This window comes from Rhinatrema bivittatum, chromosome 3, assembly GCF_901001135.1.
Source record: "Rhinatrema bivittatum chromosome 3, aRhiBiv1.1, whole genome shotgun sequence".
Classification (NCBI taxonomy): domain Eukaryota; kingdom Metazoa; phylum Chordata; class Amphibia; order Gymnophiona; family Rhinatrematidae; genus Rhinatrema; species Rhinatrema bivittatum.
Window position 1 is genome coordinate 48,120,680 of NC_042617.1, and position 25,812 is coordinate 48,146,491.

At 41.9% G+C, this 25,812-nt stretch overlaps 1 protein-coding gene across 1 annotated transcript in view; it reads right to left on the bottom strand.

The window, feature by feature from the left end:
• Positions 1–25,812, bottom strand: part of KCTD3 (potassium channel tetramerization domain containing 3) — a 355,533-nt gene that overhangs the window by 56,328 nt on the left and 273,393 nt on the right. Inside the window, exon 11 of the mRNA XM_029593200.1 lies at positions 9,699–9,786. Coding sequence (XP_029449060.1) covers positions 9,699–9,786 — 88 coding nt within the window. The remainder of the gene's footprint in view (positions 1–9,698; positions 9,787–25,812) is intronic.

Consider the following 25,812-nt stretch of genomic DNA (forward strand, 5'->3'; position numbering starts at 1 on the left):
CCACCACACGGCCGCCGCCGTAAGGCTGAGGGAGAGTGCACGTGAAAAAACCCCCAAAAAACAGCCAAGGCGGGAAACATGCGCACGGATCGCTGTGCAGGACAGGGCGCCCCAAGAGAGAATTCCCCCCCACCCCTCCAGGGACTCTCTTGTGCTCCGGCTTAAGTTGTTCCCACCCCTGCACACCCCGGATACTTCCAGATCTGGCCGCTGTCAGTACTGCTGTGCAGGCTGTTCAGCCCTGTGCCTGTGAGAGGCTGCTCAAATTACTCAAACTTTTTTTTTTGTTTTAAAAATCAACTACAAAAATAAAGAACAAAGGAAACCCCAGAAGGGAATACTTCTCTGAAGCCATCCAAAGCGGACAGGAGGGGACCTCGGGAACCACTGAGGGAGCCAGTCCCCCTGGCTATCAAGTGGCCCTTGGAGTCTCAGGTTAAAACCACCAGGGGTATCCAACCCCCCGTTTGCCCAGCTCGACCCAAGGGATGGCCCTCAACTAGATCCTGGCACCTAAGGGAGCACCAAATCCCCAGATCACTCAGGACTGCAGGTTTACACCTCTACCATCTGCTGGAGGCAAAGAAATACTGAGGGACTGCAGGTGGCACTCTCTGATTAGCAGTGTCCCAAAGTTTTGTCCTCTGCCTCCATCTGCTGGTAGGGATGAATAAACCCACTTGTCTGGACTGATCTGGGTATGTTCAGGAATAGTGATTTTGCATGTAGTTGTAGGAGTACTAGAAAGAAGTGTTCCAGGGAGAACAGAGTTGGGGCAGGGAAACCATTTGCATGCACAATATCAATTTTCTAAGTATGCGCATAAATCTACAGGCACACATTTAGACCTGCTCCCACTGTGCTTTGAAAATTCAAGCTAAATTCTGCATGTATGTTTTATATGCAGAATTTAGATGGATGTGAGCTGTTATAATCTTATTCTCCCTGAGTTCAATATTTAAAACGCATTCAGCGTTACATAGCGGCTGTTGAATATGCACCCATGTTCAGCAGCCGCTGTATAGCTGCATAAGTTGTGGATGGATCAGTGCGAAGCAAGTTAGCCGTATAAGTTATGAGGCTAACTAGCAATATTCAATCTTAGCTGCATAAATTATGCAGCTAAGTTAGATATGCCATAGAGTAGGTCTAACTTAGCCAGTTATAACTATATATGACTAAATCAGATATATACATTTATATCTGGCGGCTTAGACATGCCACTGAATATTGCATCTAAGTTAGTTGCATATGGCTATCTGGCTAACGTTTGAATATCTACCCCCCCCCCCCCCCCCCAATGTTTTTGACTCTGGGTTACAAAGGAAAATTGGTTCTTACCTGCTAATTTTCGTTCCTGTAGTACCACGGATCAGTCTAGACCGTGGGTTGTGCCTCCCTTGCAGCAGATGGAGACAGAGAAAAACTTGAAAGGCACCCACTCATAACACGGTGTGCCAGCGGCGCCCCTTCAGTATTAAGAATATCAAAGCAGAATAAAACTTCAAAGACCAATAGATAAATAGAACAAGCAATAAGAAACTGTCTATTAACAAGAACTATAAACTTTTGAAATGTATAGCCCATAAGGCATAGCTTGATATGCGGAGTCTTTGTGTAGAACAAGTTTATTCGTAGAACAATTGTATGCTGATGCTCCTCATAACTCTGCAGATAGAAGAAAACAATTAAATGGACTCTCCAGGAAATGTATTACCCATGATGGGTGGGCATCTGAACTGATCCGTGGTACTACAGGAACGAAAATTAGCAGGTAAGAACCAATTTTCTTTTCCCTGTACGCACCCGGATCTGTCCAGACCGTGGGATGTACCCAAGCTTCCCTAAACAGGGTGGGGACCTGGAGAGTCCTGCTCGAATGACCTTATTCCCAAAGGACCCGAATCCCGGGCCCTGAACATCCAGGCGGTAATGCCGAGCAAACATATGCAGAGACTTCCAAGTTGCCGCCGAAACACTCTCCGCCCAGGAAGTCGCCTGTGAACAAAGCGAATGAGCTTTAAGCCCTTCTGGAACTGGATGGCCACGGCAGATATAAGCGGAAGCAATCGCCTCTTTCAACCACCGTAGTTTTGGATGCCAAACGACCTTTATTCGGGCCGCTCCAGAGTACAAAGAGATGGTCCGTCAAACGAAAATCATTCGTGACCTCGAGATACCGCAACAGCGTCCGTTTGACATCAAGGCGTCTCAATTCTGCTGAATGAGAAGTATCTCGCTCCAAATCAGGGAAGGCCGCAAGCTCGACAGATTGATTTAAGTGGAACGAAGAGACAACCTTCGGCAGAAAAGATGGAACCATTCAGAGAGATACTCCAGAATAAGAAAAATGGAGGAAAGGTTCCCTACAGGACAAGGCCTGAAGTTCCGAAATCCTTCTTGCGGAGGAAATAGCCACGAAAAACACCATTTTGAGAGTTAAATCTTTCAAGGTAGCCTGCCTAAGGGGCTCAAACGGAGGCTCACACAGTACCCGTAGAACTAGATTGAGACTCTGAGAAGGACAAATAGGACGGACTGGAGGATTCAAGTGTTATTTATTTTTATTTTATTTATTGTTTTTTTATACCGACATTCGTTAACATATCACATCGGTTTACTTAAAAGTAAAAGCATTGAAAAGAAATATGTTTCGCTCCCTTCAGGATACGCGCCACATCCAGATGAGCTGCTAGGGATCCCCCTTCAACACGGCCATGCAAGCATCCTAAAGCCACCACCTGTTGATATATGGGCAGCCTAACATGAAGACTTTGACTCAGGACTTTGGTTCACTCAGCTTACCCCAGCCTAACTCAAACTTCTGGCATACAAAGGAACTCAGACTGACCCGAGAGTGAATGGCTGTTGGGAGACATCTGGAATGAATTCAGACCTAGCCAGATATGATGGAAGGTCATGAGGTCACAACGAACACATGGACCAAGCCTTGATCTCACAGACTCCTGTCTCTGCCTAAGAGGCCCAGGGTAACTGTATACCCCCATAAGATTATTTATTTATTTATTTATAATCTTTTATATACCGACGAACGTTGGGAACATCTCATCGGTTCACAGTAAACAAAATGCAGCTAACGAGTTTTACAGAGAACAGTGAACAATCATTAATAGGTAAACTAGCTTTACAGAGAACAAACAATAATAGGGACTTTGTTTTACAGAGAACTATAAACATTCAATAAAAGGGGGACAAAAGAGGCAGGGAAGGGAGGGTCTGGGAGTTAGGGGGGATCTAACAGTGAGTAGAGAGAATGGGATTAAGAAATACAGGGAATCTACTGCATTAAAATAAGTTGGTGTTCAAAATATGAGGCAGGAGAACGTAGAATTAAGATGGGAAATAGGCACTTATGAGTAGGCTTGGGTGAAGAGGGCAGTTTTCAGGTTCTGCTTAAATTTCTTGTGGCAGGGTTCCTGACGCAGGAAGGCGGGAAGTTTGTTCCACAAGACGGGTCCTGCCACAGATAGTGCCCGGGCTCTGGTGGAGCAGAGTTTATACTGCCTAGGGAAGGGATGGGAAGTGTTGCTCTGTGTTGTTGCCTAATGGGTCTGTTTGAACTGTGAAAGGTAAGGTGCTCAGGGAACCAGTGCATGTTTTGGTTATGGAGGGCTTTGTGGATAAGTGTGAGGGTTTTGTATGTTATTCTTTCTGCAACAGGTAGCCAGTGAAGGTGTTTTAACACTGGGGTGATGTGATCATTTCTGTGTGTGTTGGTGAGGATGCATGCAGCGGCATTTTGGAGTAGTTGAAGTGGTTGGATTGAGCTTTTGGGTAGACCTAGGAGCAGTGCGTTGCAATAATCAATTTTGGAAAGTATGAATGCTTGTAGGATTGTGCGAAAATCGCTGAGGTGTAGTAAGGGTTTGATTTTTTTGAGGGTGTGCAGTTTGAAATAACATGCTTTGAGGGTGTTGTTAATGTATTTATTGAAGGCAAGATGGTTGTCAATGATGACACAAAGACTGCGTACCTGTTCGCTGGGAGTCACGGGGGGGGGGGGGGGAGGTTAAAGTCTGATTAAAGGCCTGGAACGAGTGACAGAACAAAAGAATCATTAGACTGATTTACAGCAATCAATAGACACGTGGGTTGTCATTAGGCCTAATTGGATCTTAAGGTGGGAGGCGGGACCAGGGAGGCTTAGCCATAGGTCTCTGATGTGGACCAACGTTGTACCTGATACTCTATGCAGTCCTATTAAGGATCATTGTATGTTTTATCTATAAAAGTTAGTACTCACAAACGGGGAGATAGGCAAGCAGATCTTGGAAAAATATAAAGCTCCCTCTCTATCTCCCAGAGGTCTCATAAAATTGCCTTTTAATATTAAATAAACTTAAATTGGTTTGTATTAAAGCTGGACCTCTGTGTATTATTGAAGCAGCACAGTTAAGCTACTTTTAGTTAAAAGAAAAAACACTGTACCTGTAAGGAACTGAATGATAAACCTTTGCTTAATCCTTTCTGCAGGAAGGCCAGGATCTGGGCAATGGAAGCACACCACTTCGAGATACCTCGTTCACTACACCAGGGGTCAAAAACCTTCCAAATCCAGACGTAGGTAAGAGAAGTAGAGATCTTACTTGCTTGCAAGAGAGTGGAGATGACTTCCTCCGGGTACCCTTTCTTCATCAATCTATGCCTCTCAAAAGCCAGGCCGCTAGACGAAAGTGATGCGCCTGGTCGAAAAATACCAGACCTTGACGGAGTAGACTTGGAAGGTGTCCAAGGTGAAGAGGGCCATCTATCGCGAGGTTGACCAGATCTGAAAACCATGGTCTCCGTGGCCATTCTGGGGCGACTAGGATGACTGGTCCCGGGTGAGTCTCTATTCTCTTGAGAACTTTGCCCACCAGCAGCCATGGAGAAAATACGTAGAGTAGTACATCGTGGGGCCAAGATAGGACCAGAGCATCCACTTCTTCTGCCTCGTGCTCCCGTCTGCGACGGAAAAAGCATGGGGCCTTCACGTTCCTCTGGGTTGCCATCAAGTCCATGTGTGGAACGCCCCAGCAGCGCGAGAGAAGTTGCATCTCGTCCTCTGATAACTCCCACTTTCCGGGGTCTAGATGTTGATGACTTAGAAAATCCATCTGTACATTGTCGACTCCTGCTATGGGGGAGGCTTCCAGCCACACTAGATGGCGTTCTGCCCAGGCCATCAACTTGTCCTCCTCTAAAGCCACCTGTTGGCTCTTCGTTTCCCCTTGACGTTTGATGTAGGCTACTTTTGTCGCATTGTCGGACAATATTCGAACAGCCTAATGATGGACCAGGGGAAGAAATTCGAGCAACGCCAGGCGCACCGCCATTTCTAGGCAAATGATCGACCAATGCGTCTGCTCCTCGACCACTGACTTTGCACAGACTGAGATTGGCACACTGCTCCCCAGTCAGAGAGACTGGTGTCCGTGGTCACTATTACCCACTGAGGGATCTCGAGATCCTTCCCCTTTTGCAAGTGCTCTAAGACGAGTCACCAGCACAGACTGCATCTGGTGGATTCCAAGTAGTGGCAACGGGGCATAGAACTCTTCTGACTTCGGCTTCCAGCAGGAAAGCAAAGACCACTGCAAGGGTCGCATATGAGCAAAAGCCCACGGTACCAACTCTAGAGTTGACGCCATAGATCCGAGAAAGTCTGATACTAGTGCATATCCAGCATAGCTCTCTGCTTCAACGGCAGGGGAGACAGTCTGATACTACGTGCATATCCAGCAGAGCTCTCTGCTTCAACGGCAGGGGAGACAGTCTGATACTACGTGCATATCCAGCATAGCTCTCTGCTTCAACGGCAGGGGAGACAGTCTGATACTTCATGCATATCCAGCATAGCTCCCTGCTTCAACGGCAGGGGAGAAAGTCTGATACTTCGTGCAAATCCAGCATAGCTCTCTGCTTCAACGGCAGAGGGAATGAAGAAAAGTGGATCTATATACAGCCAACAACCAACAGGGACTGAGTCGCATAGTCTGGGTAGACAAATGGGCAAGGGTGTAGCTTGCTTATTGCGGCGGTTACTACCCCTAACTAATTAAGCTAGATACTACACTTAGATGCAGCTCCAACACTGCTCTTTGCATTAATGGTGGGGGTGGAAGGGAAATAGAACCAAAGGGTTACTAAGAGCCAAGAGTAACATAAGTATGAGGAAAAAAAAAAAAGAGTGCGAAGCTTGCTGGGCAGACTGGATGGGCCGTTTGGTCTTCTTCTGCTGTCGTTTCTATGTTTCTAACTTGCAGATAAGTCCCAGGCTCAGGGAAGTGATGACGACAAGAGATCTTGAACTTGAGACATCAGCTTGAGATAGCGGTATTGCCTGAGAAAAAAAACTTTTCCAACCCGTGTATCGAACCGCGTGCCCAAATATTCCAGGACCTGGGAAGGCACAAGTTGGCGTAGTTGACAATCCAGCCTAGGGAGTGAAGGAGATGCAGCACTTTCTGAACTGCTAGCCAGCAAAGATCTTCCCACTTCGCCCAGATAAGCCAGTTGTCCAGGTAGGGGTGGACCAAGATCCCGTCCCTCCGGAGAGCTGCTGCCACCACAACCATCACCTTGGTGAATATATGCAGAGCAGTCGCTAGACCGAATGGGAGGGCCCAAAATTGGTAATGACATCAGAGTATCTTGAATCTCAGAAATTTCTGATGCTCTGGGCGTATTGCAATATGCAGATAAGCCTCTGTGAGAGCCAAGGAGGCTAAAAACTCTCCGCTTCGTACGGCTGAAATGACGGAGTGCAGCGATTCCATCTGAAAATGCTGCACTTTGATGGCCCTGTTTCCCTTTTTCAAATCCAGAATTGGACAGAATGACCCTTCCTTTTTGGGAACTACGAAGTAGATGGAATAACGACCTGTCCCGCATACCTCTGGCGGAACCGGGAGGATGGCTCCAAGTTCTGTTAGTCTGCGGAGGGTCTGATGCACCACTTGCTTTTTTGATGGGGAACTGCATGGAGAAACCAAACACTGGTCTTGCAGCAGACGAGCAAACTCTAAAGCGTAACCGTGTTTGATGATGCTTAGAACCCATTGATCGGAAGTGATTTTGACCCATTCCTCGTAAAACAGGGAGAGCCGCCCCCCCTATAACCGGAACTGAGGAATGGGCCTGGCTTTGTCTCATTGAGCGGACTTGGGACCAGATGGTCCATGAGAAGCTCCGTCACGGAAGGATCGGCGCCCTCAAAAGGACTGAGCCCAAGTCTATGATCGTGCGGACAGGGGTCACTGACCAAAGGAAGATGGCCCATTCTGGCGAAAATGCCGTTGTCCCCTAAAGCGAGAGTGAGAAGGGAAGGTAGACCTGGAAGTCCGAGGCCTATCCTCCGGGAGCTTATGCAGCTCGTTCTCTCCTAGGGACTTAATCCAGATCTCCCAGGGACTTAATCCAGATCCTCCCCGAATAAAAATTTGCCTTTAAAGGGGATAGTTCCCAATTGGGACTTTCACAAAGTGTCCGCCGACCAGTTGAGGAGCCAGAGTAGCCTCCTAGCGGAAACCACTGACACCATGGCTCGAGAAACCACCCAAAAAAGATCATACAAGACATCCGCACTATAAGCCACTGCTGCTTCCAGACGCTCCGCCTGCTCTGTTTCCTGGGGAGAAAAATCCCTTGCGCTGAGGAGTTGAGCAGCCCACCTCAGGCTTGCTCGCTGCATTAGACTGCAGCCCTGACTCCCAGAGCTGAAACTTCAAAATTTATTTTGAGATGGACTTCAAGCTTCCGGTCCTGCAGGTCCTTAAGAGCCACCACTCCTGCAAGTAGGATTGTTGTCCTTTTGGTAACCGCAGACACCAAAGCGTCCACTTTCGGAACCTTAAGGAGCTCAAGAGACTCTTCCGGTAAAATTTGTCCATTGCTCGCTCTACGTGCAGATTCGCCTCTGTAGTATCCCACTCATGCAGCATAATCTGTAGAAGCATGGGATGAAAAGGAAAGATATGCGCCGGGTCCCGCAAGCCCACCAGGACCAGATCCCACTGTGCTGTTGCTTGGAAGTTCTTGAGGAGTGGAGATTCCCAACTCATCCAGCACATGGGGAATTAAGGGGTCCAGCTTGTCTCTCAGAAACAGACGAAGCACCCTTGGATCATCCCCTTCCACCGGAAGATAAGCTGGAAAATCGCCGTCCAGATCTGGATCCAGCATGTCCAAAGGGTCTTGGGAACCGACCTTAGGTGGGTCCGGGGCCCCTGGATCCCGGAGAGTGCAAATCCTATTAACCTTTTGTGCCGCCATCTTCTGGACCTTAGGAGGAGGCTCTGAGCCCTGAACGCGGGCATTGGGCAAGGGTACCTCAGCCTTATGCAGAAGAACAAAATCCGGAGGAGAAAGGAGCTGGAGGCCTAGGTCCAGTCAAGGGAGTCAGTAAATCCTCTGGAGGGTCCTGCAGCAGGTTCTGAGGGCCTTCAGGACTGAGAACAGGAGGTGAAAGCAGAGAAAAAATGTCCCCTCCTCAGCTGATTGCGCTGCTGCAGCAGCAAAGGTATCTAAAATGTCTGCCGTTCCCGCGCTTAGGGGGAACGGGTCAGGCCTGCTCGCACGGGTACCTGACGAACAAGAAGACGCAGCAATAGAGCGGGACCTAACCCCGATTTACCTGCTGCTCTAGAAGTGCCTTCCCCGCCGGGCAGGCACGAAGAACACATGCTGTCGTGGGAGAGTTTCGTTGCCAACTCCCCGCAGGCAGCGCATTGCAAAGATCGCGGCATGGCCGGGCCCCGGAGCACAGTGTGCAAGCAGAAAAAAAAAGGTCTGAGACACCCGGGAGGGAGAGCGGGAATGCAGAGAACAAGTCGGCAAGATGTTCGCTTATTTATTTATTTATTTATCTATTTATTTTAAACAAATCCCAAAGGCATTAAACTTCTCTGCAGGACAGTAACACAGGGGGAGGGACCGGACCACTGGTACTCATCCCAGCCAGACACTTCTCCCGGGCACTTAGTCTACCCTACAACCAAGGGGGGGGGGGAGGGGGGGGAGGTCCTCTTGGAACCTGCCTGCCCTCTGGGAGGAACGGCACACCACTGAATCCTTTGTCCTGTTTTTGGGTTGTTTTTTTTAAGAACTGCTGTTTTTTTTGTTTTGTTTTTTTAAGAACTGCTTTTTTTTTTTTTCCCCAAAACTTGCTTGTTCTAAAAACTATGGACAATGGAAGGATTCCTAAGTAGAGAATCCCTCCTGAATAAAAAAATATATATATATATATATTTTTTTTTTAAATTTGGAAGAGGACCGCAGGTTCTGCTACCTTCATCTGCTGGAGACAGAGAAATACTGAAGAGGCGTAGCTGGCACACCGTTTTATGAGTGGGTGCCTTTCAAGTTTTTGTCTCCATCTGGAAGGGAGGCACAACCCACGGTCTGGACTGATCTGGGTACGTACAGGGAAAAGATAGACTTTTTTTCCCTGAACCAAACATTAATGAACTTGTGATATCTTCTTGTAAATACTAACTTGCTGAACAGAGCTTTTGCTGTAGGAAGCACTTTAAAAAATTACATGATGATCTCTCTTTCTCAAAAATGTTATGGATTGTAAAACAAGCAGAACCTGATAAATATGAAATTTTACTTTACTTTAAGCAGTTATATATGTGCAAAGTTCCAGATTTTAATGAGCAACATATCAAAATCATAATAAAATATTAATACATTACCTATATAGTATATGGATCCATTATTACAGCCCAATAGTAGAAAAGATCCAGCAGTATCATAACTTGTGATAGGTACAACATCCTGAACCTACAAATAAAGGGTAATAAATGTGATTAAGACACATAGCATTTTAAAAATGATTGCCTTTGAAATCAAGAAACAGAGCATTCTATTAAATAAACATATGTTTATAATGTTTAATAAACTATGTTACTCTCTGCCTTATTCACATTGTTAATTGTAAACCGGGTTGATGTGATTCTTGTCATGAAAGTCGGTATAACAAAATAATAAATAAATAAATAAACATACCCAATTGTGTTATGAATAAATACAATACCAAACATTTTTTAAAACAATCATTCAAATTCACAGTTTTCCCTCTAGTCCCTCCCCCCACTCGTGACAGCAAGTTTGCTTACTTGTAAATAGGATTCTCCATAGACAACCATACTGTGTGGGTAACATCTGATAGCACCACACGGATGCATCTCTCAAAGCTCAATAAAGATTTACTGAACTGTGAGAGAGCTCTTGCACTGCCTCGTGAGCTCTTCAGTCCTTTGCAGAGCTTAAGCTTTAGCGAGGTAGTCTACTCTCCAGGGAGGTGGGTGAGTAATAAGTATGACTAATTCATTCTGCTGTCTACGAAGAAGAACCATGTTTACAGATAACTTTCCCCTTCGACAAGCAGGACTGAATTAGCCAAAACATGCACTGAGGGTTGATAGCAAAGCAATTACTGAAAAATGCAACCCTGCCCCACAAGTGGAGAGTGAACTATTAGAAGGATAGGCTGCACAGATCTGCTTGCCCAAACTCACTGCACTCCAGGACATGATGTCCGGACAGTAGCGTGACATAAAGATGTGCACAGATGACCAAACTGCAGCTGTGAAAATGTCTTAAATAGAAATGGCATTAAAATGAGCCACTAAAGTGACCATGACTCTCACTTGAGTCTTGACGGAGTCTGAAATCTGTAGATCAGCCAGAGCATAAAGTGGACCAATCGGTTCACTAGCCAATTGGATACAGTTCATTTTGGCCACTGCCATTCCTAGTCTGTTGAGATCCAAGGATACCAACTGTTAAGAAGACTGACAATGAGGTTGAATCCTTCTCAAATAATATGCCAGGGTTTTCTTACAGTCCAAGGACAGGAGAGTGATTTCTTCTTGTGTACATATTGGTCTCTGACAGAAGGAAGACATCATAATAGTTTTATTATTGTGAAAATCAAACACCACTTTTGGCAGGAACTGAGGGTGAGTACACAGAACCACTAGATTGTGGAAGAACAAAAACTAATGCAATTCACCAATTCTTAGCAGAAGCGACAGCTACAAGGTACATCCGTTTCCAAGGGAGAAACTAACTCCACTGACATGAGACGTTTGAAAGGAAGCTTTGCAAGATGAACTAGGACTACATTGAAGTCCCAAGGCACTGGAGGTTTACCGACCAAGCTTATAAAATGCCACAAACTTTTCATGACTTTGAAAAGCAAAGCGCCCCCCCTCCCCATCTGTTAAATTTGAACCAAAATAGACCTTTACTTGAAGAGGCATTAAGGTCTGAGGATGTAGGATGAAAAGATACGGGTTATGGGAGAAGGAATCCATAGAGCTGGATCGACACCAAGCCAGGAACCACTTCCACTTGAAATTATAGGACATCCTAATTGAAGGTTCCTAGCCCTCAGCAGGAACAAAGGAGAGCCTATTTCACATTCAACCTGTATTTCAAGGCGGCCAGGCATATCACACTTGAATGTATGATGAAAGCGGAGATGCCACCATGGAATGGAGGATGAACAAAGGAATAGATGCCAATAGTCTTAAAAAATATTCCTTTATTGAAGTGGAGACACAAGGTGGCCCGACTCTGGCCGAGTTTCGCCGTATCAAGACGGCTGCCTCAGGGGCTAAAACATAAATAAATAATATAAATAAGTCATTGTGTAAAAAGGAATTAAAAACAAAATAACTGTACTATACATGTGTTATAGTAATGGTGACACATAGATAGCTCGTTTCGTACGAAAACTAAGAAAATATGGAAATTATATACACATTCCAACGATGTAAAGTTATGTCTGGTAGGTACTGAAAAAACCTCACGGTTAACACAAATGTATAGTAAATACAAACGAGTCTGTAATAAAAGATGGTTTTACCTTACGTGTATTCTCTTCAGTTCACAAATTAAACAATTTGTGTATGGAGGGTCATATATACCATTATATGACCAGCAAAAGTAATATATCTGTAATTGTGCAAAAAAAGGATGGCAATATTATATGGGACCTTTTATACAACGTGAGAACTAGTATGCAAACAATTATGCTTATATATGTGCATATATAAAGAGATGTTTTTTTTATTTAAAAACATTTTTTTTAAAAAAATTAATGGCGAAGATGATGTCATATATGCACTTAATGAATCAATAAATGACTTATGTATATATCATTAGATACTTAAATTAGTGTGATATTAGCATAAAGTGAATCAATTGATATAAACCAAATAGGAAAATGAAATTACAACGAGAGTGAGTTATTAAATAACAAAGCTCATATCAAGTGCAATGTTGTATAATGAATGAAATGTAAGTGTGCTTATAAATTTGATAATGAAAGATTAACAAGTGTGATATCTGTATACATATTCTTATTGAAATGAAAATATATATTTCTAACATTAGATAAGTGCTTATCAATTCACACAATCCGTTTAGTGAGTTTGATAACAGAATTTTTTAGTAGTTAAATAGAACATGAAATTATTCCCAATGAATGTATGATTATGAAATATATTGAATGATTAAATTAATTCCGCATCATTAGTAGACTATATATATTACCTAAATATAAGTATGAAAAATGATATGAATTCATACATTAAAAATGTGAATACCTGAAATGTGAAAATCTATATGATGGATAAAAATTAGATTGATTGTGCTAATGTGAAAACCAAATCAGAAAAAATTAAGTTATTCAAATATGTGAACCTGAACATAATTCTGAAATTGATGTGTGTTAAAAAATGTGAAGATCTAAGTGGTGGTTAAAAATATGAAAAGCAAATCTAATAAAAATTGATTATGCAAATGTGTGAACCAAATCTAATAAATGTTGATGTTGTAAGTGTGCAAATCTAAAACTAATTCTTTATTTGGAGTGAAAAAATGCCAAAGAATGTGTATCTGTGTGATCAAACAATAAATATTTCGTGGATGTCGTTAATGATATCTTCAACACTAAAGTTGAACACGGACAGTGAATCGTTGTTGTATCTATTTGTTATATCTAATAAACTACACAAGAAAATGTATTAAATAATCGACACGTATTGTAACTGGATTCTTAAATGTCCAAAAATAAAAATGAAAAATAAAACCGGAGTTAAAGATCTCATATAAGTGTCTTTATGGATATACAAAAGCTTAAACCAAGTGTGTTGAGCTACGCTATAAATTGATTGTATATCGAACAGCACTAATCTTGAACGCATATATGAAAAATTTATTAGATGTCTAGTGTACGTGTCTTAATAGCGGCACCAATGTAGAACAGTGTGTTTCAGTCAAACAGAGAAGATATTTATCAAGCCGTCAATGCCGATCTAAAGGAAGTAAAGAAAAAATCATTGCTAGGTATTGTAAAAACATGCTTGCTAGGTCTACCATTCTATATCGTGAGTAGTGACTTGCTGATAAAATGTTAGAAAGGAGTGGTGAGAGAAATAAATTACCTTATGGACGCATTCATGGAACGATCTCCACTTGTGCGGACAAACATTGGGCAAGCTTTGTCTGGACAGTATTTGTATATGAATTTCGCGCCAAAAAACAGCTGTCAGTGATTACCAATCGTATCAAACCAAAAAAATACAAATAAAAAATTAGTTTGTTCTACTCCATAAATTATGATTGAACATAGAGTTTGTACTGTGTAATGTATAAAAAATATTTGTGAAATTAGATTAAAGAAAACGAAAAAAGAAAAGCTATCAATCAAAAAAAGGGGGCGTGTCTATGCTTACGAAATACTTGCGTAGGATATCTAAAATAAAACAACAAAAATTATTGCATGGATAAAGAATGTTATACAGGAAGGTTTGTCATGTATATATAATTAATGATGAATACAATGTTAGTAAGTTATCATTAAACTCGGGGGCGTGTCTTGAGTATGACGATACTTGTGGGCGTATCTTGGGTATGACGATACTTGTGAATAGCGAAATCACTATCCTGTGTGTGATTGGAAAAGCTGCACAAAATCATGTAACAATCAAATGTTAAGCAAACCATTCTAGACGCCTCAGAAATAAACAATTAAATGTCAATAAAATCAAAGGTGTATCAAATTAGATAATAAAGAACCTCTAATTGATAAAGTTTGATTTGATGATTCAAAAACCACCGGAATAAAAAAATCATTTACTTAGGTGATGTACATGTATTTCTTTTATATATGACCTATCTTAAAATTTTGTTATATAAATAATGAATAAAATATAAAAAAGTCCTAAAAATAATATGCCATCCTATTAATGCATACATCAAATAAATAATTGTCTCTATATAATTTGTAAATCTGACAACTAAAAATTACAAAAATACACTAAAAACCATTTCATCATAAAACGATCAATTATATGCTTGATATTGATAAATTAAATATCAAATTCGTATTATTAAAAACACGAAAATTGTAAAAATTATAAAAATGATAAAAACATAAAATGATTATAAATAATAATCAAGTCAATGATCCAATTACATTAATTTTATGAAGAAATTTTTTTTGAAAAAATTGTAGAAAACCGTGGGTAGATGGATATCATATCTGTCATAAATATGTAAAATATGCAAACTCTTACAGATATACAGAATAATCAATTTCCACATTGAGCCCATTGGGTGAAAGAGTATCAAAATCATAGATGAATTTCTGTTCAAGTTGCAACAACAGACGATCTAAATTGCCTCCTCTCCAATTTAACACTGGTTTCTGAAGAACACAAAATTTGTAATCTGTGAATTTATGTTTGTTTTGGATAGAATGTTCTACCAATGGCTTAGACGGAACACAACGTGTAATGGCACTTCTGTGCTCTATAATCCTCTTGTTAAACTCTCTGATAGTTTTTCCAATGTAAAACTTATTACATGGACATATGACTATATAAATTACTCCCTTGCTCTTACAATTGGTAAAAGAAGTAAGTCTAAAAACTCTCTGTTGTTTGGGTATCTGCAATTGATCCGTTTTCAAATTAACACCACAGACGGAACATGATCCACTCGGACGGTGGCCCGGGGGTCTGCAATCCCGGACTGAATTTGATGGCAAAGCTGAAGGGGCCAACATGTCTCTTAAGTTCTTGTCTCGTTTGTTGGCAATCATAAGTCCTATGTCTTTAAATGTAGCGAGTACTTGGACAATGGGCCAATATTTCTTCAAAATAGTGATAATGTTATGTGAAAGATGAGTATAGGTGAGCGGACATACCATCCGATTTAAAGTGGTTTTGTCCTTTTTGATAAGTAAATCTGATCTCTTCTGTTTAGAAGCTTTCTTGTATCCATGTTCTATGTGTTGAAGGGGGTATTCTTTTTCTAAAAATCTCGTCTTCATTTCTAATGACCTACTATGAAAAGTAGAATCATCTGCAGATAACCTCCTCAAACGTAAAAACTGAGAGTATGGTAAATTCTTGAGTAATGATCTGTTGTGGCAACTCTTGTAATGTAAAAATTTGTTCGTGTCCGTGGGTTTTCTATATATGTCTGTGTGAAAGCAGCCATTGACGAGGTTCACTTGGATATCTAGAAAAGGAATAGATTTACTATCATGATTCATCGTGAACTTCAAATTTGAATCCAAAGTGTTAAGCCATGTAAAGAAGTTATTTAAACTATCAAGATTACCTTTCCAAATTAAAAAGACGTCGTCTATGTATCTTTTCCATAAAAGAATATTTTCTTTAAAAACATGTTCAGTTAAAAAATCGTGCTCAAACTTGGTGACGTAAAGGTTGGCTATGGAGGGGGCCATGGTGGAGCCCATGGCCACCCCTTTAATTTGTTGAAAAATTGTGTTCTTGAAACAGAAAAAATTTTTTGTTAGAGCTATTTCTGATATTTGAATCAAAAATTCATCTGGTATCCTTTTATGTGTGGAGCGCTTCTCTATTTCTTGGACAACAATGTCTAATGCTGCTAACTGTGGAATGTTGGTGTATAATGCTTCTATGTCAAGTGTCACCATTAAAACTTCTTCTGTTATTTCTACAAAAGTTTCTAAAATGTTAATAAAATGTGATGAATCACGTATATAGGACGGTGTCTCTGAAACCTTAAGTCTGAGGAATTTGTCAATGAAGGTGGAGAGAGGTTGGAGCAAAGAACCTATCGCAGATACTATAGGTCTGCCTGGTAGATTTGAAAGTGATTTATGTATTTTAGGTAATACATATAGAGTTGGCATGATCGGGTGGTCAACTTTAAGAAATTGTAACTCTTTATTGGTCAAGAAACCCCTGTCACTTGCGATAGATAATAGTGAATTGATTTCTTTTTTTTATTAAAGTGGTGGGATTGCTATTTAATTTCAGATAACATTTATCATCAGAAAGTTGACGTTCGATTTCACCAATATATTTGTCAGTGTCCATTAACACTATTGCTCCCCCTTTGTCAGCAGGTTTAATAGTGATGCTGCTGTCTTTGCTCAATTCTTGGATGGCTTTCCTTTCTTTTCGAGTGATGTTATGAAATACTTTTGGTTCTATCTTTTCAAGTTCATTTAACTCTTGTAATATTAGTGTTTCATAGGTCTGGATGACCGGATTAACCACACCAGGCGGAATCCATGTACTGGGTTTCTTCACAATTGACATGTCTGTATTAGATAACTGTTTATTTGAAAAGAAATCTGCTATTTTTAATTTACGTATAAATTTGAATAGCTCAATCCTAGTTCTAAATGGATTATATGAGGGAGTGGGAATAAATGAGAGACCTTTATTAAGTATATTGACTTCATCTGCATTGAGGGTTCTTGATGAAATATTAATGATTCTATCTTTATTCTGTATAGTTTGATTTATCTTGATTAATCCTGGTCTTGATTCCAGGCTTTCCAATCTTGTTGCATCTTTTATTTTTTATTTTTTATATTTTATTCATTATTTATATAACAAATTTTTAAGATAGGTCATATATAAAAGAAATACATGTACATCACCTAAGTAAATGATTTTTTATTCCGGTGGTTTTTGAATCATCAAATCAAACTTTATCAATTAGAGGTTCTTTATTATCTAATTTGATACACCTTTGATTTTATTGACATTTAATTGTTTATCTCTGAGGCGTCTAGAATGGTTTGCTTAACATTTGATTGTTACATGATTTTTTGCAGCTTTTCCAATCACACACAGGATAGTGATTTCGCTATTCACAAGTATCGTCATACCCAAGATACGCCCACAAGTATCGTCATACTCAAGACACGCCCCCGAGTTTAATGATAACTTACTAACATTGTATTCATCATTAATTATATATACATGACAAACCTTCCTGTATAACATTCTTTATCCATGCAATAATTTTTGTTGTTTTATTTTAGATATCCTACGCAAGTATTTCGTAAGCATAGACACGCCCCCTTTTTTTGATTGATAGCTTTTCTTTTTTCATTTTCTTTAATCTAATTTCACAAATATTTTTTATACATTACACAGTACAAACTCTATGTTCAATCATAATTTATGGAGTAGAACAAACTAATTTTTTATTTGTATGTTTTTGGTTTGATACGATTGGTAATCACTGACAGCTGTTTTTTGGCGCAAAATTCATATACAAATACTGTCCAGACAAAGCTTGCCCAATGTTTGTCCGCACAAGTGGAGATCGTTCCATGAATGCGTCCATAAGGTAATTTATTTCTCTCACCACTCCTTTCTAACATTTTATCAGCAAGTCACTACTCACGATATAGAATGGTAGACCTAGCAAGCATGTTTTTACAATACCTAGCAATGATTTTTTCTTTACTTCCTTTAGATCGGCATTGACGGCTTGATAAATATCTTCTCCGTTTGACCTGAAACACACTGTTCTACATTGGTGCCGCTATTAAGACACGTACACTAGACATCTAATAAATTTTTCATATATGCGTTCAAGATTAGTGCTGTTCGATATACAATCAATTTATAGCGTAGCTCAACACACTTGGTTTAAGCTTTTGTATATCCATAAAGACACTTATATGAGATCTTTAACTCCGGTTTTATTTTTCATTTTTATTTTTGGACATTTAAGAATCCAGTTACAATACGTGTTGATTATTTAATACATTTTCTTGTGTAGTTTATTAGATATAACAAATAGATACAACAACGATTCACTGTCCGTGTTCAACTTTAGTGTTGAAGATATCATTAACGACATCCACGAAATATTTATTGTTTGATCACACAGATACACATTCTTTGGCATTTTTTCACTCCAAATAAAGAATTAGTTTTAGATTTGCACACTTACAACATCAACATTTATTAGATTTGGTTCACACATTTGCATAATCAATTTTTATTAGATTTGCTTTTCATATTTTTAACCACCACTTAGATCTTCACATTTTTTAACACACATCAATTTCAGAATTATGTTCAGGTTCACATATTTGAATAACTTAATTTTTTCTGATTTGGTTTTCACATTAGCACAATCAATCTAATTTTTATCCATCATATAGATTTTCACATTTCAGGTATTCACATTTTTAATGTATGAATTCATATCATTTTTCATACTTATAAATAGGTAATATATATAGGGGTAGATTTTCAAACTATGCGAATAGGCCTACTTTTGCTGGCGCATCAGGCGCAAGCAAAAGTACGCTGGATTTTAGTAGATACGCGCGTATCCACTAAAATCCTGGATCGGTGCGCGCAAGGCTATCAATTCTGTATAGCTGGCGCGCGCCGAGCCGCACAGCCTACCCCCGTTCCCTCCAAGGCCGCTCCGAAATCGGAGCGGCCTCGGAGGGAACTTCCTTTTGCCCTCCCCTCACCTTCCCCTCCCTTCCCCTACCTAACCCACCCAACCAGCCCTGTCTAAGCCCCCCCCCCTTACCTTTGTCAGGGGATTTACGCCTCCCTCCGGGAGGCGTAAATCCCCGCGCGTCAGCGGGCCTCCTGCGTGCCGGGACGCGACCTGGGGGCGGGTCCGGAGGGCGCGGCCACACCCCCGGGCCGCCCCGGGCCGTAACCACGCCTCCGGGTCCGCCCCCGAAACGCTCCCGGCACGCCCCCTAAACGCCACGCGGTTCGGGCCCGCCCCCCCGACACGCCCCCCTCGGAGAACCCCGGGACTTAGGCGAGTCCCGGGGTCTGCGCGCGCCGGTGAGCCTATGTAAAATAGGCTCACCGGTGCGCAGGGCCCTGCTCGCCTAAATCCGCCCGGATTTGGGCGGATTTAGGCGAGCAGGGCTCTTAAAATCCGCCCCATAGTCTACTAATGATGTGGAATTAATTTAATCATTCAATATATTTCATAATCATACATTCATTGGGAATAATTTCATGTTCTATTTAACTACTAAAAAATTCTATTATCAAACTCACTAAACGGATTGTGTGAATTGATAAGCACTTATCTAATGTTAGAAATATATATTTTCATTTCAATAAGAATATGTATACAGATATCACACTTGTTAATCTTTCATTATCAAATTTATAAGCACACTTACATTTCATTCATTATACAACATTGCACTTGATATGAGCTTTGTTATTTAATAACTCACTCTCGTTGTAATTTCATTTTCCTATTTGGTTTATATCAATTGATTCACTTTATGCTAATATCACACTAATTTAAGTATCTAATGATATATATATAAGTCATTTATTGATTCATTAAGTGCATATATGACATCATCTTCGCCATTAATTTTTTTTAAAAAAATGTTTTTAAATAAAAAAACATCTTTTTATATATGCACATATATAAGCATAATTGTTTGCATACTAGTTCTCACGTTGTATAAAAGGTCCCATATAATATTGCCATCCTTTTTTTGCACAATTACAGATATATTACTTTTGCTGGTCATATAATGGTATATATGACCCTCCATACACAAATTGTTTAATTTGTGAACTGAAGAGAATACACGTAAGGTAAAACCATCTTTTATTACAGACTCGTTTGTATTTACTATACATTTGTGTTAACCGTGAGGTTTTTTCAGTACCTACCAGACATAACTTTACATCATTGGAATGTGTATATAATTTCCATATTTTCTTAGTTTTCGTACGAAACGAGCTATCTATGTGTCACCATTACTATAACACATGTATAGTACAGTTATTTTGTTTTTAATTCCTTTTAAACAATGACTTATTTATATTATTTATTTATGTTTTAGCCCGAGGCAGCCGTCTTGATACGGCGAAACTCGGCCAGAGTCGGGCCACCTTGTGTCTCCACTTCAATAAAGGAATATTTTTTAAGACTATTGGCATCTATTCCTTTGTTCATCCTGACGGCTTTTATAGATCGCCTTCCTTTGTGTTTTTTGGGCCCATGGAATGGAGGCCTTATGATAGATGGACAAGATACGGAAACCACACTTGCCTTGGCTGGAGCAATGAGGATCATCCCTATGTTCTCTTGAAGGACTGTCTAAATTGTCCTTGCGATTAGAAAGATCAGAGATTATGCATAAATAGACCAACGTTCCAGCTTAGTAGAAAAACATCAGGAGCTGATCTATATCTGCCCCGTTGCATGGAGCAGAACTCCGTGACCTTTATGTTGCCTTATGATGCAAACCAGCCAAATACAGGCTCTCCCTTATGACTGAATAAGTTGTCCATCCTCTTTGATCCAAAAAAAATCACTCATGTGGGTTGTAGTACTCTGCTGAAGCAATCGACTATTGCATTCTGATTTCCTGGAAGGTAAGTCACCTGAGAATAGGCATTGCGCACTGCTCATGTCCAAATACAGATGACTTCCTGGCATGTAAGGTGTAGGAGCCCAAGCCCTTTTGTTTATGTAAAATGTTCTACGTGATTGTCAGTCTGCACAAAGCATCTCTTTCCAGATTCTAGTAGAGTGATCTGTAGATAGCTTTCCATTGAGGACCATACTGCCTGCATACGTGGAGCTCTGGAGTGAATCTCCATCCCTTAATGGAGGCATCTGTAGCCAGCATCACCTGATGCAGTGGGGCCCAGAGAGAGATTCCCATTCTCAAAAACTGACGGCTTCATTGCCACCAAAGGGATGCTATCATTCTGGGAGTAACACAAATTTGACAGGATGAAGGTTGATAAGTGAACCCTCTGGTTCTCAAAGGCCCTATTGATGACACCGCATGTGTAGCAAGTTTCAGGAATTGCATGCATCACTGCAGCCATTTGTCCACACAGGAGCAAAGACTGTCCTTGCTAGTGTCCAGTCCTGTAGAAGAAGGGTCCTTAAAATACTTCCTCATTACTCACTCATTTGACTAGGAGAATGCTCTCTCCTGAAGAAAGCCTATCCAGGTTCCTAAAAACCTAATTTTCTGTACTAGAACCAGGTTTGACTTGGCAAAGTCAACTAGGAATCGAAGATACTGAAGGACACAAATGGCCTTCTCAAGGGACACTAGCTCCTGACAGAGATGGTCATACAACCAAACATCCAGATAAAAGAACATAAAGGCAATGAAACTACTCTGTCATGGCCAAGCACTTCATGCACTCTTGGAGGAAAAGACTGACCAACAGGAAACGTTTTGTATTGGCAATGAACATCTTTCACTACAAACCTGTGGAACTTCCAATGTGAAGGTGTTTCATCTTGAACTTCTCCTAACCCAACATGTTGTTCAGTCTTTGTAAATCCAGAAAAGGTCTCAATCCTCCTGATTTTCTGGATATGAAAAAATATGGGAATAAAATCCCTAACCATATTCCTGGAAAAACATGCTCCATAGCCTTCTTTTTCTAACTGTAATTAGAAAAACTGAGATTGGACTGAATTGAAGCCCGAAATCCACTGGGTTGAAGTCAGTGAGAAAAATGTAAGCAGTATCTATCTTCCCCAATTTTCAGGAACATAAAGGTCCCTGGTAGTTTGCTGGTACTCTGATGAGAAAAATAATTGGACCCTTCCCACCCCCTCCCCCAGAGATGAGGAGGCAGTTTGCAAATCCATCCTAAAAAAAACCCCACCAAACTAGTGCTCTGTTTAGACCATGTCTACATGTAACGTTTTGTGCTGATGTCTTTCCTTTGGACACCCTCAAACTGGAAACTAATGCAGAGAGTTTGAATATGTTTAAAAAAAAAAAAAAGAGGTAGGGGAAGGGAAGTTAGCAAATGTTGCTTACCTGTAACAGTTGTTCTCACAGGACAGCAGGATGTTAGTCCTCACATATGGGTGACATCTCAGGATGGAGCCCAATCACGGAAAACTTCTGAAAGTTTCCAGAACTTTGACTGGCCCTACTGGGCATGCCCAGCATGGCACTAACCCTGCAGCCAGCAGGGGTCCTCCTTCAGTCTTATTTGAAAGCTACAGGCAGTGCCGAAAAATAAAACAACAAAACGTTATGAACCCAACACCGTGGAGTGGCGGGTGGGTTTCATGAGGACTAACATCCTGCTGTCCTGTGAGAACACCTGTTACAGGTAAGCAACATTTGCTTTCTCACAGGACAAGCAGGATGGTAGTCCTCACATATGGGTGAGTACCGAGCTGAGGATGTCCAAACATGCACCAAATGTACCCAAAGGCGTGTAACAGGCACAACTACTGGGGTGGAATTTGGTAGAGGGCATCCTGAACCCCACCGGGCAGGCAGAAGGGTGTTGGTATGTCATGTTGTAAATAGGTTAAGAGGGACAGACTGGCCGAAGATGGAATCTTGTCTTCCGGCTTTGTTCAAGCAATAGTGGGCTGCAAAAGTGTGGCGGGAACTCTAGGTGGCAGCCCTGCAAATGTCAGAAAGCGGCACCGATCGTAGGTGTGCTACTGAAGTCGCCATGGCCCTCACAGAGTGTGCTTTAACACAGTCTTGAAATGGAATGCCCGCTTGCTGATAGCAGAAGGATATGCAGTCTGCCAACCAGGAAGAAAGAATCTGCTTACCCACAGGTTTCCCTAACTTGTTTGGGTGGAAAGAGACAAACAATTGAGTGTTTTTCCTGTGGGTCGCTGTACGGTCTAGGTAAAACACTAGAGCTCGTTTGCAGTCAAGGGTAGGCAGAGTCTGTTCTCCTGGGTTGGCATGGGGCCTGGGAAAAAAGGTAGGTAATATGATGGATTGATTTAGATGAAAATCCAAAACTACCTTAGGTAAGAATTTCAGGTGAGTGCGGAGTACCGCCCGGTCCTGCAGAAGTTTAGTGTAAGGCGGATAGGTAACTAGGACCTGCAATTCACTAACTCTGCGAGCTGAAGTGATAGCCAAAAGGAAAATCACTTTCCATGTGAGATATCGAGGTTCACAAGAGTGAAGAGGCTTGAATGGTGGTTTCATGAGCCGACCCAGAACTAGATTAATGTCCCAAGAAGGGGCCGGAGGACATAACGGAGGCTTGATGCGGAGCAAGCCCTTCAAAAAATGTGTTACAAGGGGGTGTAGTGATATAGAGACATCCCCGATACCTTTATGGAAGGCGGCTACTGCACTGACATGCATTCTAATGGAGGAAGTATTAAGACCTGACTCTGACAGATGCCAGAGATAGTCCAGAAATTTCAGGATTGGACAGGAAAAGGGGTCAAGGGACTGAGAAGAGCACCATGACGTGAACCTTTTCCATTTGTAAGAGTAAGCTTTTCTCATGGAAGGCTTCCGTGAAGCAATCAAGACACGGGAAACTGGTTCAGAAAGGTTCAGTGGTTGAAGGATTAACCTTTTAACATCCATGCCATCAGGGACAAGGCTTGAAGATTGGGATGTCGAAGGCACCCGTCGTTTGAGTGACCAGAAGCGGGTCCTTTCCCAAGGGAATGTGCCTGCAGATGGAGAGGTCCTAAAGTATTGGAAATCACATTTGGTGTGGCCAATGAGGTGCTATCAGGATCTTGGTTCCCTTGTCCTGACGTAACTTCACGAGAGTCTTCAAGAGAAGAGGAAGTGGAGGGAATGCGTAGAGCAGACCGGTTGGCCCAAGAGAGGGAGAATGCGTCTTTGGGCTGAGAGTGTTCGCTGCGAATGAAAGAGCAGTAGTTCTCCGCTTTGTGGAGGCGAAGAGGTCTATCCGAGGAAATCCCCACTATTGGAAGATGGAGATCGCTATCGAGGGGTTGAGAGACCACTCATGCGGTTGAAAGACGCGACTCAGCTTGTCTGCCAACACATTGTCCACTCCTGGCAAGTAGGTGGCTCTGAGGTACATTGAATGGGAGAGAGCTTCCGCCCATATCTGCGCAGCTTCCTGACACAGAAGGAAGGAGCCTGTGCCTCCCTGTTTGCTGATGTACCACATGGCCACCTGGTTATCCATCTGAATCAGGATGACCTGATTTGAGAGGCGATCCTGAAAGGCCCTGAGAGCATATCTGATTGCTCGAAGTTCCAGGAAATTTATTTGGTGTTTGGTTTCCTTTGGAGACCAAGAGCCTTGTGTCTGCAGATCAGCTACATGGGCTCCTCACCCGAGGTTGGAGGCGTCGGTGGTGAGAATGATTTGAGGATTTGGAGCCTGGAAGGGCAATCCCTGGAGGAGATTGGTCTGATTTTTTCACCAGGCGAGAAACAGACGGAGTGAGTCGGTTATGCGGACAATGGCTGACAGAGACTGAATAGCTGGAGTCCATTGAGACCTCAGAGTCCAGTGCATGAGTCTCATGGCCAAGCGGGCCATTAGTGTGACATGGACTGAGGACGTCATGTGTCTGAGTAGGACAAGAAATTGGTGTGCAGTCGCGGAGTGCTGAGACTGCAACTGGTGAGCAAGGGTGCAAGAGTCAGTGCTCGTTGTCGAGGTAGGAAAGCCTTTGCCTGTCAGGTGTCCAAGTCTGCCCCAATGAACAATAAGGTTTGAGATGGGAATAAGTAGGATTTGTCGTAGTTGACGAGAAATCCAGGCGAAATTAGAGTGTGTAAGGTTAGATTGAGAGATGACAGAGCAGATTGCTGAGTGGGAGCCCTGATCAACCAATCGTCCAGGTAGGGGTAGACGTGAACACTTTGGGTTCTGAGAAAGGCTGCAACAACTATGAGGCATTTAGTAAAGACTTGTGGCGCAGACGCTAGGCCAAATGGAAGCACTCGATATTGATAGTGGTTGGGGCCTACTAGAAACCTCAGGTACTTGCGATGAGCTGGAGTTATCGCAATGTGGGTGTATGCGTCCTGGAGGTCCAGAGAGCAGAGCCAGTCTCCTCTTTGTAGAAGAGGTAGAAGCGATCCCAAGGTGACCATCTTGAACTTTTCTCGTTGAAGGTACTTGTTGAGGGCCCGTAGGTCTAGAATAGGACGGACACCTCCCGATTTTTTGGGGATTAGGAAGTACCAGGAATAGAACCCTAGGCCTTGCTGAGAGTATGGAACGGGTTCTATTGCTCTTGACTGGATAAGGAGGGAAACCTCTTGATCCAGAAGAATGGAGTGGTCGGATGTTCTCCACGTCTGTAGAGGCTGGGAGTCCAGTGGCAGGGCGAGAAAGTTCAGATGGTAACCCTGAGCAATGATTGCCAATACCCATTGGTCGGATGTGATCGGATGCCACATGTTGTGGAAGTGGCACAATCGAACTCCCACTGGTATGTGTGACAGAGGAATGTGGCAGTTGCTCTCTAAGTGGAAGTCAAAAACCTGAAGTAGGTCCTGGTTGAGGAGCTGCTTGTGGTTTTTGTTTATAGGCTTGACGAGACTGTGGTTTTTGATAAGGTGTCGTGGCACGGGATTTAGATGGTGGCGGGTAAGACTTCTTGGGATGGAAGAATGACTTCTTAGAGTCCTTTCTGAAAGGCTGTTTTGAGGAGAAGTCAGAAGGCATCAAAGAGAGCTGTCTTAGGGTTTTCATGATGGTCTTTTAATTCTGCTACCGTCTGTTGAAT